Here is a 16,092-nt window from a genome sequence, read left to right on the forward strand (position 1 = left end):
AATTTGGGAATCAACTGCCCTTTCTTAGCTGGCTGAAGGGAGGCTCACTTTCTGAAAGGTCAGATGAATTCATTGACATAGGGCTGGAGGAGAGCTTCTCGTCCCATCTCAAAGACTGCTGTTTATTCGTCTGTGCTTCCCTCACGTTTCCATTCCCTTGTTCCCGAGGATGTTAATCACAGATTAAATCCCTGGCCCGAGACAGTGCGCCTCTGGCCCTTTAAATGGGGGCGTGGCGTAGAGGGGCGGAGCGCCCGGGAGTGACAAGGGTGCGGGGAGGAAAGCGGAAGCGTGGAGGTCAGCGGTGTGTACTGCGCGTGCGTGAGCCTCCGGCAGGGGGCGGGGCCTCGGGCGCCGGGGGTCCTGGGCTGGAATGGCTGCAAGCGCAGGTATCGAGGCTCCCGGGAGCGGGCCAACGGGGTGGGGTCCCCCGCCCCCCCGTATGAGGAGCTGTCCCCCGGGCGGGAGGAGGATGCGCGCTGGGTTCCTGAACCTCAGCCCTTTCCCCGTGCGGTGGGGCGGCCTCGGACTGGCTGACGGCGCGGCCCCAGGCGGGCTAACTGGACCGGGGCCCACGGGCCGGGCGGGGTCGACTCCGGGGCGGAGAGGCGTGTCCTGGGTTTGGCCTGCCATTGGGTTAGGCGGTTTCCACCTGTTCGTAACAAATGTGAGGTTGAGGGACAGGTGCACCCACCTCCCCGGATTGTGAGGCCAGGAGGCGGGTGATTACCCCCCATCCCAGGACGGAGCAGCTGTGCAGCCAGGGGTGGGCCCCTCTGCGCCTCGAAGGTTGGGATGAGTGTGCCCCCCAGGTGTGAGGCCGAGGCCCGATGAGGCGTCCGCCTCTTAGGATTGGTGCGCACCCTTTGAGGCTGGTTCCAAGTGGTCTCTGCCTGCAAGGTGTGCTCCAGAGTGAGGGTGGAAGGAGGGCAGGTGGGTCTCTAAAGTTTGAGGCCACTCCTGTGTCCTGGTTTGTTCTCCAAGGGTGGTACGTGGGGCAAGAGGGAAACAGCTGCCTAAATTGTTTGGGTGTGCTTCAAAGGGAGGGTAGGGTGGGACGGAATAGGGTCAGTCAGGGAGGTTACAGGGCCATGGGTTATCAGGGGCACCCGGGAGCCTTCCTGAACTAGGCTTGTCTTCTCCATAACCTCTTAATATTAGACTCCGAATGGACAGGAAGGCTTGTGTCCTCTGTATGCCCACCCTCTACCACTCCCCTCACCCCCCCCCCCCCCAAAAAAAAAACACAAAACAATCATGGGCGTTGACTTGTGGCACCAACTCCCAATGTCTGTGATTGGGAGATAATTACACATCAGGTGTGTGTGTTTGAAGTCTGATACAAATGGGGATGGGTAATCTACCTAGGTTTCTGTAAGATATGGGTTTGCTTATGGTCAAGTTTAAGCAGTTAATAGATACTGAATCCTCTGGTAAAGCTGGCCTATTTCAGCAGAGTAAAGATAAGTGGGGGAAGAATTCTGCTTGAACTATTGGGCCCTTTGTGTCAAAGAGACATAGTTATATGTGAAAAAATACTTTCCAGAGCTCTCAGGTAATAGCATGTTGGTTATCCTTTATTTTCTTGGTATCTAGATTGGCATCAGCAGTTGGATATTTTTTGTCTTCAGGATATTGAGGCCTCTTTGGTGCTTTCTAGCTGTATCTCACTCTTCTATAAAGATGTCAGCCATTGTGGTACCAAATGTCAGTTATGTATGTGAATGAAAAGAGGGACATTTTGAACTTCAGGAAGTATGTTTAACTTTTGAACTGTTTATAGTCTTCACAGAGGTTAGATAGCATCCTGGTCTACAGCTTCAGGTGTGATCTGTATATATTTGTAAGGTCTTACTGTTCTAGTCTTTTTATTTTTTAAATATTTTATTTATTCATGAGAGAGGCAGAGACACAGGCAGAGGGAGAAGCAGGCCCCATGCAGGGAGCCTGACGTGGGGCTCGATCCCGGGTCTCCAGGATCACGCCCTGGGCTGAAGGCGGCGCTAAACTGCTGAGCCACCCAGGCTGCCCATACTGTTCTAGTCTTAACTGAATCTTGAATTAATGTTTGAATTATCTTCATTCTACCTAACAGCCCCTGTGTTAACATCTTCCCAGAATAAAGAGAAAACGCCTACCTTCTGTGGTTACAAATTCCAGGGAAGGACAATGGCCACAAGAATGTCACGTGCCTACTTTTCTGGTCAGATAGATAGTGTATTTGATTGGCAGCACCACCAAAATTACCTGGTTAGAGTGGAGGAGGAGCAGTTTCTCAAAGGAAAGATGGTGAAGTGATACTGTAACCAAAAGAAAATCAAATTTGTTTTTCCTCTGTAGTTCAGCAAGAAGTTTCCTTTTGCTCTTTACAAAAAAAAAAAAAAAAAAAAAGAAAAAAAATCTCTTGTGACCTACATCCTTCTTGACATCTAACCAAGAGAAGTTGAGGTGACCGTTTAACTAATTGGAAGCTAATTAAGATGATTTGGAAGGCCACCATCTACTCAACCTACAACTGAATGGAATCTTGTCTTCTGTGCAGTTAACTTATAAGAATTCACTTATACCAATTTAGTGAAGAAGAAAGAAGAATGTATTTCAGCCTACACAAGGCCATGGAGAAGTTCTCTGAGAGGGGGGAAGGTCTTTGAAGAGCGATTCTTATAATAGTAGGGACTTATTGGAAGCTGGAAAGAAGTGATATTTTTTTTTCTCTTTCATTTATTTTACTTATACACATATAAAATTGGTGAATAACACTAGGTTTTATGTATAATATAAATATCTGTAGACCTAGTTCTTACTGTTATCTTGTATATTGTTACAGGGGATTAGTTTTTTCTTTTTTAGAATGTGGCAGAAGGTTGTGCCTGACAATTCATAATAGTAACTTAGCACCATGCCCAGGCAGGTCTCAGGTACTCTTCTTTTCCTTCACTTTTCCTTTTAACATTTGTTGTTCTGTATGCATATACCAAGCTTTAAATGATTAGTCTTCTCATGTAGATATTTACTAGGAGAAGAGAAAGGGAAACAGGCTTGGGCTTTTTCATAGTGGCAGTTCTGAGCATTGCAGGCTTAAATGTGCCTGTTCTTGGAAAGAAACTCAGTGACCAAGTATGCATCTCATCCAAGTACATAGTAGTACATAGGGTCTGTTTCTGAAGTTCATGAGTAAGGTGAAACTTGAGTACCCCCTGAAAAATACCTAGGAAGGAGTCATGGTGGAGACTGACCTCTCTGTGAGGAAGTGCAAGACAGCCAGTTTTTGATCCATGTTATGCTATTTGTTATTTTGAGCACAGATGAAATGGATCATTAAGTATGAGGCATTTAAGAACTGAGACTGACCAGAAGGACGACGGATACCAATCTCCTCTTCCATGCTCACCCTGAAGTGTATAGTATTGAGTGGAATGGTGTATAGAGTTCCCATTTCTGTGTGAATCATTCTTTTTTTTTTTTCTTTTTATCTTTGCTGAAGATAATAGTTGAATTCCTGTAAATGGAATGGACGTATGATATATTTCCACTGTTTTCATCTTGACTTTTAGGCTGAATTAATGTAAAAGAATACAAAATGTGAAATTTTGGAGTTTGTGTCATGTAGCATATGAACTAAATGATCATTAAAAAAATCAGTGGTGAGGATTGTAAAAACAAAACAAAACAAAGCAAAAAACTCACCTAGGTGCAAAGACTGGAACTTGCTAGGTGGGAGGTTTTTGGAGGTAGAATGACTAACTCTAGCTTATTTTGAATGACCAGAATTGCTGTTTGAAGCCCTGGAAGCCAGTGATGCAGTGTTGCTTGGCTGCTTCTGGGGGGAGGAAGGAAGGGATTGGTGGGTTGATTAGCACTGGAAAAACAGTGATGAACAGGGCAGATCTGGTTTTTGCTCTCCTGGAACCTGCATTCCTTTCTTTCCTGAGGGAAGAGAATGGTGGTTTAGACACTGAAAAAATGATTGCAGTGTGACAAGTTTAGTGAAGGAGGAGAATGCTGTTATAAGTACATGTTAACAGGGAACCTAGTTTAGTTCAGTGGGACAAAAAGACTTTGAGGAAGCAAAGTTTTAGCTGATATCTGAGGGATGAATATGATCAACAGTTGACAAGCCTGATTACATAAAGATAGAGCTCAATTATAACTTGGCTTACTACGGCATAGATTCCTATAGGCCATGAGTCAAATAATGTCCTATGAAGCTTAATAATTATATGCAATAAAAGTGATCCATTTAATTTGCAACATAGCTGTTAGTCCTGTCTTCCAATTCTTGTGTTAATCAGCAAATATTTATTGAATGTGTATACAGCCATGCAAGTCAGTGAGCCCAGTGATGTGCAGTACACAAAGAAACATGGCTGCATTTCTGTTGTATAGTTGGGGTCCAAAGACATAGCCACATGGTAAGTTAACTAATGAATCAATATGAGGAAAGTGCTGAGGCGCTGTTCTAAAGAAGACCTGCATTCTGGGTTCAGAGGATGTTTGGGGAAGGAAGGAAAGAAGGAACATGGGTAAGTGGAGAGGAAAAGGAAAGGGAAGGTGAACTATCATGAGCAGACATGGAAGGAAAGGAGAAGCTCTTCTTGAAGGACTCTGAATACAGGTTAATAAGTTTAGTTGTAAAAGAAAGTGGTAAGGTCAGCTCATGTGACACCTGGAATCCTAGGTTTAGAATTTGGAATGTTTTTTTCTTCCAGATTTTTATTTAAATTCTAGTTGGTTAACATAGAGTGTAGTATTGGTTTCAGGAGTAGAATTCAGTGATTCATCATTTACATACCACCCCTGTGCTCATCATAACAAATGCCCTCCTTAATACCCATCACCCATTTAGCCCATCCCCTACCCACCCCCCTACATCAACCCTCAGTTCTCTGTTGTTAAGAGTCTCTTATGGTTTGCTACCCCCCTTCCTCTCCTTCCCAAATGTTCATCTGTTTTGTTAAGTTCCACGTATGAGTGAAATCATATGGTATTTATTTTTCTCTGACTTATTTCACTTAGCATAATACAGTCTAGTTCTATCCACATCATTGCAAATGGCAGGATTTCATTTTTTAATGACTGAGTAATATTCCATCACACACACACACACACACACAGATACACATATCCCACATTTATCCATTCATCAGTCAGTGCACATTTAGGCTCATTCCATAATTTGGCTGTTGTTGATAATGCTGCTGTAAACAACATTGGGGTACATGTACCCTTTAGCATCAGTATTTTTGTATCCTTCGGGTAAATACCCAGTAGTGCAATTAGCTGGGTTGTAAGGTAGTTCTATTTTTTAACTTTTTGAGGAACCTCCATGCTGTTTTGCAGAGTGACTGCACCAGTTTGCATTCCTACCCACAGTGCAAAAGTGTTCCTCTTTCTCTGCATCTTCATCCACATCTGTTGTTTCCTGTGTTGTTAATTTTAGCTATTCTGACGAGTGTGAGGTGGTATCTCATCATGGTTTTGACTTATATTTCCTTGATGATGATTGATGTTGAGCATCTTTTCATGTGTCTGTTAGCCATTTGGATTTCTTCTTTGGAAAAATGTCTATTCATGTCTTCTGCCCATTTCTTAACTAGGTTATTTGTTTTTTGAGTTTGATAAGTTCTCTATAGATCTTGGATACTAACCCTTTATCAGATATGTCATTTGCAAATATCTTCTCTAATTCCATAGATTGCCATAGTTTTGCTGATTTTCCTTTACTGTGGAGAAACTTTTTATTTTGATGAATTCCCAATAGTTTATTTTTTTTCTTTTGTTTACCTTACCTCTAGCAATGTGTCTAGTAAGTTACTACAGCTGAGGTCAAAGAAGTTTCTGTCTGTCTGTCTTCTAGGATTTTGATGGTTTTCTGTCTCACATTTAGGTCTTTCATCCATTTTGAATTTATTTTTGTGTATGGTGTAAGTGGTCCAGTTTCATTCTTCATGTAGCTGTCCAGTCTTCCCAACACCATTTGTTGAAGAGACTCTCTTTTTTCATTGAATAGTCTTTCCTGCTCTGTTGAAGATGAGTTGACCATATAGTTATAGGTAGAATTTGGAATTTTGTACTGTAGGCATTGGGGAGCTGTTCAAAATGAGTCCCTTTACTAGAGAAAGATATAGAAAACAAATAGAAATTAATCCTCTTTCATTTTTCTTCACAAAACAAACCACAAGAAGACAAAACAAAACAAACAAATGGAAGAAGAGAAATATTTGGATTGGAAAAGCCAGAAACAAAGTTGGAATGTAAAATTGTTTCTGTATCATGATTTTGTGATATCTTTCTGGGGATACAGTAAGTTAAAAAAAAACAAAACCAAAACTTGATTTGACTCACTGTACTGTGAAAAGTGTCTTATATGACATTTAGGAGGAAAAGAATATTAGTGAATTAAATAGGATACTGGACTTTGAGCACAGTTGGGAAGATCTGCCAAGGTAAAAACAAAACAACTACAACAACAACAAAAAAAATGATGGAAGACTTCCACATTAACTCAGCCTAATATGGGTCACATTCTAGAGTTCTTTTAATTTTTTTATTTTATTTTATTTATTTATGATAGGCACACAGTGAGAGAGAGAGAGGCAGAGACATAGGCAGAGGGAGAAGCAGGCTCCATGCACTGGGAGCCCAATGTGGGATTCGATATCGGGTCTCCAGGATCGCGCCCTGGGCCAAAGGCAGGCACTAAACTGCTGCGCCACCCAGGGATCCCACATTCTAGAGGTCTTATTCATTTAGCCAGGGTTAAAATGGGGTCATTGACATAATATTTATTTTTAAATGGTTCTTGAATCTATTATTAATTGGTTGGAAATAACCTTATTAAGAGGGGATAGTTGTAAGAACTGTCAAGATGTCAGATAATGTTAAGTCAGAACTATTAAAATATTAGTTTATCAGTGCTCAGAAGAGGACAACATACTGGGTAATCATGATTCTATGACATACATTTTCCTGTCAGATTAATATGATTTCATTCTGGGAGAGACTAGGAGACTATTGATTTTAACCATTATGTTGTCTACAGGTACTGTCTAGCTTGGCATCCCCTTAAGAACTATGGGAACACTAGATTGCAGGATGGTTGGGTGGAGAACTAGTTGTAGAATTTAGTCTCGAGAGGAAATTATCAGTAGTTTGTTGCCAACCTTTGTACTAGGATAGCACTTAAGTAGTATCTGAAGGCAGAGTCCTCAGCATGTGTAATAGTGTCATATATTAAGCATTTTATCATTGGTCCGTGTATTGGAATGAAGAGCTTGCTCACTATTTAGGCAACACTAAGTGATGAGGGAGGGATCAGTATTTCAGAATGTTGGCAATGTGGCTAGAAACAAATTAATTGAAGTTTGTTAATGTACTCATTTCCTATTCCTAATGTAACAAATTGCCACAAATGTAGTAACTTAAAAAAAACAGATTTATCATTTTATAGTTCTTTAGGTCACTAGATCAGCACTGGTCTTACTAAGCTAAAATCAAGCTTTGGCAGGGCTGGGGTCCTTCTAGAAGCTCAAGGAGAGAATTCATTTCCTTGCCTTTTGCAGCTTTTAAAGACTGCCTAAATTCCTTGGCTCCTGGCATCCTTCCTCATCTTAAAGCCTGTACTGTAGCATCTCTCTGACCCTGCTTTTGTTGTCATGTCTCTTCTCTGACACTCTCTTCTGCCTCCCTCTTCCACTTTTTAAGACCCTTGTGATTACATCGAGCCAACATGGATAACCTCCCCAACTCAAGATCCTATTTTAGTCACACCTGTGAAGTTCCTTTGGACATGTAAGGTAACATAGTTATAGGTTCTGGAGATTAGGATAGGCATCATTGAGCACTTCTATTTTGCCTACCACCGGGAGATTCAGGCACAGCTCAATTTCTAAAAAATTTGGAGACACTGCTCTAGTGAACTCTCCTTTTCTAAAAAAAGTCAGCATAGTGATCTTTTGATTCCTGGGTCTATTTGGGTTGAATAAATATGCTAACATGAAGGTATAATTGTTGGTAAGTGATAGAAGAGGAAGTGATGTGAAAGCATGATTTTAGAATGACTTGTTGTATATCACACTTACTATCATAATTAGACGTTTTTCTGGAGCATCTCTGATGCTTTGCTGTGGGCTGTACCTGTCTTAAATAAAATCCCTACCATTTAGTTCATGAAGAAACTTCTCATCTGAGAGCAGAAGTAAGTATAGCCTTCCAATAAGGTATAACTAGTTTAGTACTAGCTAGACCTTAAAAAAGTACCAATCTTGTTTCAGGATCTTAAACTTTGGAAGAATTTGGAAATCTTGAGGAAATTTTAAATGTTAATAGCAAGTATTTCTTGACTATTTCTGTGTCCCGGCATTCTAAATGTTTGCAGTCATTATTGTCATTCCTCACAGTAGCTCTGCAAAATAGTTGCATTCGTAAGAGGACTCTCTGTTTTAAGTGATTAAAAAAAAGAGAGCGCCGGGAGAGGATGCTGGCTTATGTAGCCAAAATACCAGAATGCTGTAGCCAGAGGGAATATCATAGAAGAAATGGGGTGTCCTGAGTGGTATCAGACATTCTTACCTCTTCTCTGGTTCTGTTTGTAGGTTGATTTTGTTCTTGCTAGAAATCCATTCCTAGAATATAAATTGTTAGTAGAGGTGGATCTCTAGTGATATGTGAAGTATGTGTTTAGGTGTTTAGTGGGTATGTATTGAATAAATGACCTCCTTTTCTGCAGAACAGGGTCAAGGGGAGGGTGGGGGTACTGCCCAGCCTTACTATTCATTGTTTAGAGAACAGTGGAAGCAGGTTTTCCTCACCAGTTCCATTTTAATGAATCCTAGTGAGGCACTCTAGCTACATATGCAGTCTCTGTTACTATGGGATTTTTTTTTTTTAATCTTTTTTTTTTTTTAATTTTATTTATTTATGATAGTCAGAGAGAGAGAGAGGCAGAGACACAGGCAGAGGGAGAAGCAGGCTCCATGCACCGGGAGCCTGACGTGGGATTCGATCCCGGGTCTCCAGGATCACGCCCTGGGCCAAAGGCAGGCGCCAAACCGCTGCGCCACCCAGGGATCCCACTATGGGATTTTTGATTGGCAGCCTCCATAAGAACCACATGGTTTGAGAGAGCCCTTCTCCCAATCAGAGGTGCTGCTCTGGGCAAACAACACAAATGGCCATAATATTTCATCTTAAAAGATATAGAAGTAGAGGGGCTCAGAATGGGTAGACAGATTGACCAGGGTCACAGATAGGAACTGGTAAAGCCCAGATTCAAATCTGATCTTTAACAGATTCTTTTATTTGTTTTTAAAGAATTTTTTTTTCTTGGTTTTGTTTTTTTAGTTTTTATTTATTTAACAGAGCATAAGTAGGGGGATCTGGAGGCAGGGAGAGAGGGAGAAGAGGCTCCTGACACAGGGCTTGATCCCAGGCCCTTGGGATCATGACCTGAGCCAAAGGCAGATCTGAACCGACGGCCGCTCAGGTGCCCCTTTACGGACTCTTTCGCTTATGTTCTCTGCACTTTGCCTGTATAGCACGATAACAGGAGCTCAGTGAAATGAAGGTTGGAAATGGAGTAGGGTAGCATGGCAAGATGGTGTTCTTTCTTCAGGAGATGCTTGATTACTTGAAACTTCTTGAGTATGGTATTGGTGTTCACGGATGCTGAGTTGCCCTGAGAACCTTTTAACTAACACCAGATAGGAGGTATAAAAAAAAAGAGCCAGAAAAGACTGTTTTACTTCCTGAGTTATTTTGGAAAGACAAATGTGAAGAATGAGATATTTTCATTTATTAAATCATTTAAATAAAAGTAATTTTTTTTTTGGATTTGGCTATTGTGGTCTTCTTCCCCCCCCACCTTTTTTTTAATGTGTAAGAATGAAACTTAACTGTCCTCAGGAATCACTGAATGTGAATTAGATTATGCATGTTTGCAAACATTCCTGAACTGTTTGTAATCATTTTTCCTAAGTGGTACAAATAAGAGAACTTTATTAAAAGGAACTTGTATTTGTCCGTGAGTCAATTCCATCTTCTTTGAAGAAGAGCATAAACATAAATATTGCTTCTGCCCTTGGCTTACTGCAAAAGGAGAAGTACATTTAGTACCTGAGATTGGAAAGCTACTTTGAAATGTTGCCAGATACATAGTACCCTCAGTTATGTCTCCTAGGAATGTATTTGGTATCATGTGTTTGTAGGACCAAACCTTAGAGTCTATCTTCTCTAACATGTGAAAGAGATTAGTCTGTATTTGGTAATATACCAAATGTACTAGCTAGAAAAATTGGTTTCAGCTCTTTAAAAAATCTGTCTTCATAAGTCTACATGTCTTACATGTAGTAGATGTTCATTTCTTTTAATCTGGTAAAAATGAAATTTGAACAAAGTGAAATTCATCATAAATAAAAAAGCCTACTTAGATAAAATTGTCAGTTAATTCTGGGTATTTAAAAAAAACAATAGCAACTAATTTTCTTTCTTTTTAAAACTAATTTTCAACTTTTATTTTATTTTAAGATTTTATTTATTTATTTATTCAAGAGAGACACACACAGAGAGAGGAAGAGACATAGGCAGAGGGAGAAGCAGACTCCATACAGGAAGCCTGATGTGGGACTCGATCCTGGGACTCCAGGATCATGCCCTGAGCTGAAGGCAGGTGCTTAACTGCTGAGCCACCCAGGGGTCCCAATTTTCAACTTTTAAAAGTTCTTTTTTTTTTTTAATTTTTATTTATTTATGATAGTCACACAGAGAGAGAGAGAGGCGCAGAGACATAGGCAGAGGGAGAAGCAGGCTCCATGCACCGGGAGCCTGACGTGGGATTCGATCCCGGATCTCCAGGATCGCTCCCTGAGCCAAAGGCAGGCGCTAAACCGCTGTGCCACCCAGAGATCCCCTAAAAGTTAGTTCTTTTAAAGTTAAAATTAGTTAGTGGCTTAGTTGCCAGCCTTTCTTTTGCCTTCACTTCATTAGAGCACGAATGAGAGAAGTTCATGTGGTGGGGAGGGTGGTGGACAGTGGACAGTATGTAGTTTGAAAAAGGTTCTCACAGGGAGTAACCTGCGTATTCCTGGGTACCGTGGAAAAACACTCTAGAAAATAAAATGACCTTTGCTTTTACTGTCATTACTATGATATTATTTCTATTTTCAAATTATTACTTCTTTATTTCTAAATAGGCAGAGCTAAGTAATGGACTTTTAAAAATTTGGTCACTTGTAGCCTAATTATAACACCATCTAAAATCATTTAAGGACAAATTTTATCATTAAACTTATAATGACTTTTTCGTGAATATGTTTTTAGTTTTCTAGTGATTTTGCAGACAATTGTTTTTAGACAATTTTGCAGGTAAACAAAACTATTTCATTGTATCTTTTAGAGCTATGAAATCTATAAAACATTTGCATATATTTTTCTTTAGTATTTCAGTTTTCTCTGAGAATGTCCGTGTTTTTCTGTGACTAGCTTTCTTACTAGAAATCCCTCACTGGCTGTGGTATTATTTTATTCTGGCATCATTGTCTCCCATAATAGATCTGAACATTTAGGTTTGCTAGTGTCCTATTAAGTAGCTAGCCAGCTATCTGTCCTGGGGCCTCAAGTGTTTACACTAAGCTCCCTGAGAGATCTGTGGCCCTGGGTGGATGCCCATAACAAGACTGAACTGGGGAACTGGAGATCTACTCTAGGATTTGGAAGTTTGAGGGAGGGGGTTAATTGCAGTTCTTGGCACCAGTTTACTCTCATGCTGTTAAAATGTGAATCTGGATGGTACCAAGTCTAGTGGCCAAACTTAAGTCTATTGCTGTCACCAGACTTCATGACTTTGGGTGGTGGGCCACTTCCCAGACTCCTGAGTTAGATGTTCCTCCTTTGTGCTCCCATAGCAATTCTCCCTCAGTGTCATACCTCAAACCATGTTGATTTCTCATTGCCTTACAATCAGATGATTCAGTGAAAGAATTGATTTCCACAAAAGTGAACAAGTAAGTCTTTGGAATGTCCAATTGAGGAAATCTAAATAATGTCTATATTTTTCTTTTTTAAAAAGAGTCATCGTTCAAGTCGTCATGATCTAAGGTCAAAAATCAAAACAAAACAAAAACTTGCTTGGATTGACTAAATTACAATTATTATAAGTAAATATGGAAAATGAACCAGACCATGAAAATGTGGAACAGAGCCTTTGTGCCAAGACTACTGAAGAAGAGCTGAATAAGTCTTTCAATCTTGAAGCTTCCCTTTCAAAATTCTCTTACATAGATTTGGACAAGGAACTGGAGTTCAAAAATGATCTGGTAAAAATTCAGCTTTTGTCAAGTGATGATGTTGATTAGAGCTATGACCTAAAGACTCAATCTGTCATTTTGCATGAATTAATAGAAGTCTATATGCAGTCTTGTGAGATATCACTCTTAATTTGTGTATGTCATTACTGTTTATGAAGCACTTTAACATATGTTTTCATTTGAGCTTCAGACACTTTGATAATTCACTTTGTAGAGGAAGGAGAAGCTGAAGTGCAGATGGCTATGTTAAGTGAATGCTCAAGATCATAGACTAGTGGTAGGTTTAGAAATCTTGTGCAGTGATTTTTTTAAAGCAATATTTTATTTATTTTTTTAGAGTAGGCTCTGCACCCAGCTTGAGACATGAACTTGTAACCCCAAAATCAAGTTGCATGCTCTACTGACTGAGCCAGCTAGGCACCCCATGTACAGGGATTTTTTTTTTTTTCCCATTGATTTGATTGTAATTAAGTTTTTGTTACCAGGAGAATATTTAATGACAATTTGTTTGACCTAATCACTTCTCACCATAATTTTGACATAACTAAGAAATGCAATGTCAGACCTTTGTATATTGCTTATGACCTTTTTACTATTATTTATTTATGTTTAAAGATTTATTTAATTATTCATGAGAGACACAGACTGAGAGAGAGAGGCAGAGATATAGGCAGAGGGAGAAGCAGGCTCCTCGTAGGGAGCCAGATGTGGGACTTGATCCTGGATCCTGGGATCACGACCTGAGCCGAAGGCAGGTGCCCAACTGCTGAGCAACCCGGGCATCCCATGCTTATGACCTTGATATTGTTCTGTATATTGCTTTCTACACTTAGAAAATTGAGGCTTGTTATGAGACATGCTGTTTTGTCCTGTTTAAGAATGCAAGTGTCAAAGTCCTTAAACAGAAGCTTTCTGGATAGGGCTGTCAGGATGGTGCAGTCAGTGCATATTTGCTTTTGATAATCACTGAATATGTGTCTAGGATAGGAAACAATTCCATAGTCTTTTGACCTGACCTTAACTACCATGGATCATTGAGTTAGCTCTCTGCACGATTAGTTTGGTGATATGTTGGTCTCTTAATTGGTAATTATTCTAATAAATTAAAACACCCTCATGATTCTAAGAGGGAAAGCAACATTATATGAACATTAATTTCTTTTCTCTATTTAGATTGATGACAAGGAGTTTGATATTCCTCAAGTTGATACTCCACCAACACTGGAAAGCATACTCAATGAGGTAAGTATATATTAATGATCACTGTCATTTTATGGAATTGATTTTAATGCTTTTGGGTTAAATTATAATGTATGTATCTAGATCTGCACTGTCCTATAGTGACTAGAGCCATTAGTCACATGTGGCAATTTAAATTAATTATAATTAAGTAAAAATTAAAAATTCCATCTCTCAGTTGTACAGGTACATTTTTTTTTTTTTTTTTGGTACAGGTACATTTTAAGTGCTCAGTTGACACATGTGGCTAATGGCTGCTATAGTGGACAGCACAGATGCAGAATATTTCCATTATTGCCGAAAGTTCTGTTGAACAGCACTTATCTGGACTGTGAACTTCTCAAGGGCAGAAACCATGTCTTGCTCATGTCTGTGCCCAACACAATGCCTCATACTTGGTAGATTTGAGGAAATGTTTTAGTAAGCAAGTTGAAATACTAAATATATGTCACTTTTGAGATTTTTATTATGTTTTAATAATGTCATCTCTACCAGTGATACTCCAATAGCTCATCCTTAGATACTAGAAAGTAGCTGTAACCATGAAATACATCTTGTCACCCTTCTATGTAAAGGAAAAACCTCCAAAATGTATTTTATGAGTACCATCTTTGCTAAAAAGTTTCTCAGAGTTTTGAAATGTTATTCTTTTCTGAATTAGCAGGTCATAAAGACCTTATAAAGGAATTTTGTGGAAGTAACATGTTGAAGTATGCAAGCTTTTATGTATCTTGCATCTGCTGACAATTCTTCAACTCCATCTTCTTAATCTTTTAAAAACTTACTTAAGACTCTTCTTGGAAAAAAAAAAAAAAAAAAAAAAAAAAAAAAAAAAAAAAAAAGACTCTTCTTGGAAGTTTTAACTTCTAATTCAAGAAAGATTTTTAAATGTGTGAATCTATTTTGGATCCATATTTTTTTAAAAGAAAATAATGCAGAGGTTCCCCAAAGGAAATGCCCACTGATCCCATAGCTGTGAATGAGTTGGGTCTTGGTCTTTATTACTTTTCACCTATACTTTGGGGGGCATAGCCAACACTTTATAGGAAGCAAACTATTTTCTCTATGAAATTGTATCTTTTATTATTCTTGATGACTTTAATTTCTATTTTTTTTATATCAGTTTGATGTTGCTGTTACTTTGAATATATTTTAGCTTAAAAAATGTATGATCTGTGTTAAGACATAGCATTTTAAATTTTGACAAAGAAGGCATTGATCAATGAAGGAATAATCGGTTATGGTGATACTTATTTACTGCTTGGTAACAGGAAATCTTTCATTTAGAGATGAAGAGATTAATTTTAGTCAATTTTGTTAACATCTTATTAATATCCTCATTTCAATTATTTTACTAAGTGTAAAAAAAAAAAGTAATCTTAGAAAGTTGTGTGTAAAGCCATATTTGGAAATATTTGTATAAAAAAGGCAAAGGGTACCACCTGGGTGACTCAGTCAGTTGAACATTTGACTCTTAATTTCAGCCCAGATCATGATTTGAGGGTTGTGGATCAAGCCCTGTGTTGGGCTCCATACTCAACAGGGAATCTGCTTGAGATTCTCCTTCTCCCTTTGCCCCTCCCCCTGATGCCTCTCTCTTTTTCCCTCTAAAATAAATCTTCAAAAAAATGTTAAAATGCTCATATGACTAAAACTAGTTCATAATGAAGAAAAATATCTTTGCACAATATACTTATCTATGAATAACAGTAAGTACGGTCATTAGTGGTTTACTGACAATACTATCTGAGAAGATAATATCCTGTAGTAATTTGGGTGCCTTGTTTATTTGGGTCATAGTATTAGATACTGGGATTATTAAATGCTCTGACTTTGAGAAATAGTAATGGACATTGGCCAGCCTTCACACCTCCAAGGAGCTAGGCAGATGGATAAGTGAAAGCAAAAATAAAATTTAAATTGTAGAACATTATGAAGACTGTTGGGGGAAGAAGTATTAAACTGATTTTAGGAAAGAAAAAAAGCAGTGGAAAGGGCAGAAGTGCAAAGTGTGAATAAGCACTCACTCCAGGATATATGGTTGCATATACTTGATAATGTTCATTAATATCATCCTGCAGAGAGGCTGGAAAGAAATGGACATCCAAGATGTTTTATAGAATGGAAAGTTAGAGATTACTGGGACATCCTGAATCTCAGAATTTAGGGCATGAAATAATGGTCCTAGGCCTTGTCATTAATTGAAACTATGCTTCCTCTGAGGTTTTTAATTGTGAAATTCCATTCTTTAACTATAGCCACCCGCTTGCCTCCCATTTTCCTACTTCCTTAAACCTGTTCTTTGACGTAATCAGGACCAAGTCTCTGTTCCTTCCTAGTCTCCCAGTCTGGGTAGTTCCTGCTTCACTTCATTGCTACTATACAGCCGGAAATTTATTTTGAACTTTTTATTCAAGTGTAGCATATGTATAGAAAAAGTGCATACATTGTTAAGTGTGTAGCTTGGTGAATTTTCACAAACTTCACCACTGAACTTGGTGAATTTTCACAAACTTCACCACTGAACTTGGTGAATTTTTACAAACTGAAA

General features: G+C 39.1%; 1 protein-coding gene across 4 annotated transcripts in view; it reads left to right on the forward strand.

The window, feature by feature from the left end:
* The first annotated feature begins 262 nt into the window (after positions 1–262).
* The window catches only part of VPS8 (VPS8 subunit of CORVET complex), a 257,257-nt gene continuing 241,427 nt past the window's right edge, over positions 263–16,092 (forward strand). For all 4 annotated transcript variants that reach the window (XM_072807706.1, XM_072807710.1, XM_072807707.1 and 1 more), the window contains exons 1-3: positions 263–389; positions 12,065–12,311; positions 13,476–13,544. In XM_072807706.1, the coding sequence (XP_072663807.1) occupies positions 12,159–12,311; positions 13,476–13,544 (222 nt within the window). In that variant the 5' untranslated portion in view covers positions 263–389; positions 12,065–12,158. The remainder of the gene's footprint in view (positions 390–12,064; positions 12,312–13,475; positions 13,545–16,092) is intronic.

This window comes from Canis lupus, chromosome 31, assembly GCF_048164855.1.
Source record: "Canis lupus baileyi chromosome 31, mCanLup2.hap1, whole genome shotgun sequence".
NCBI lineage: Eukaryota > Metazoa > Chordata > Mammalia > Carnivora > Canidae > Canis > Canis lupus.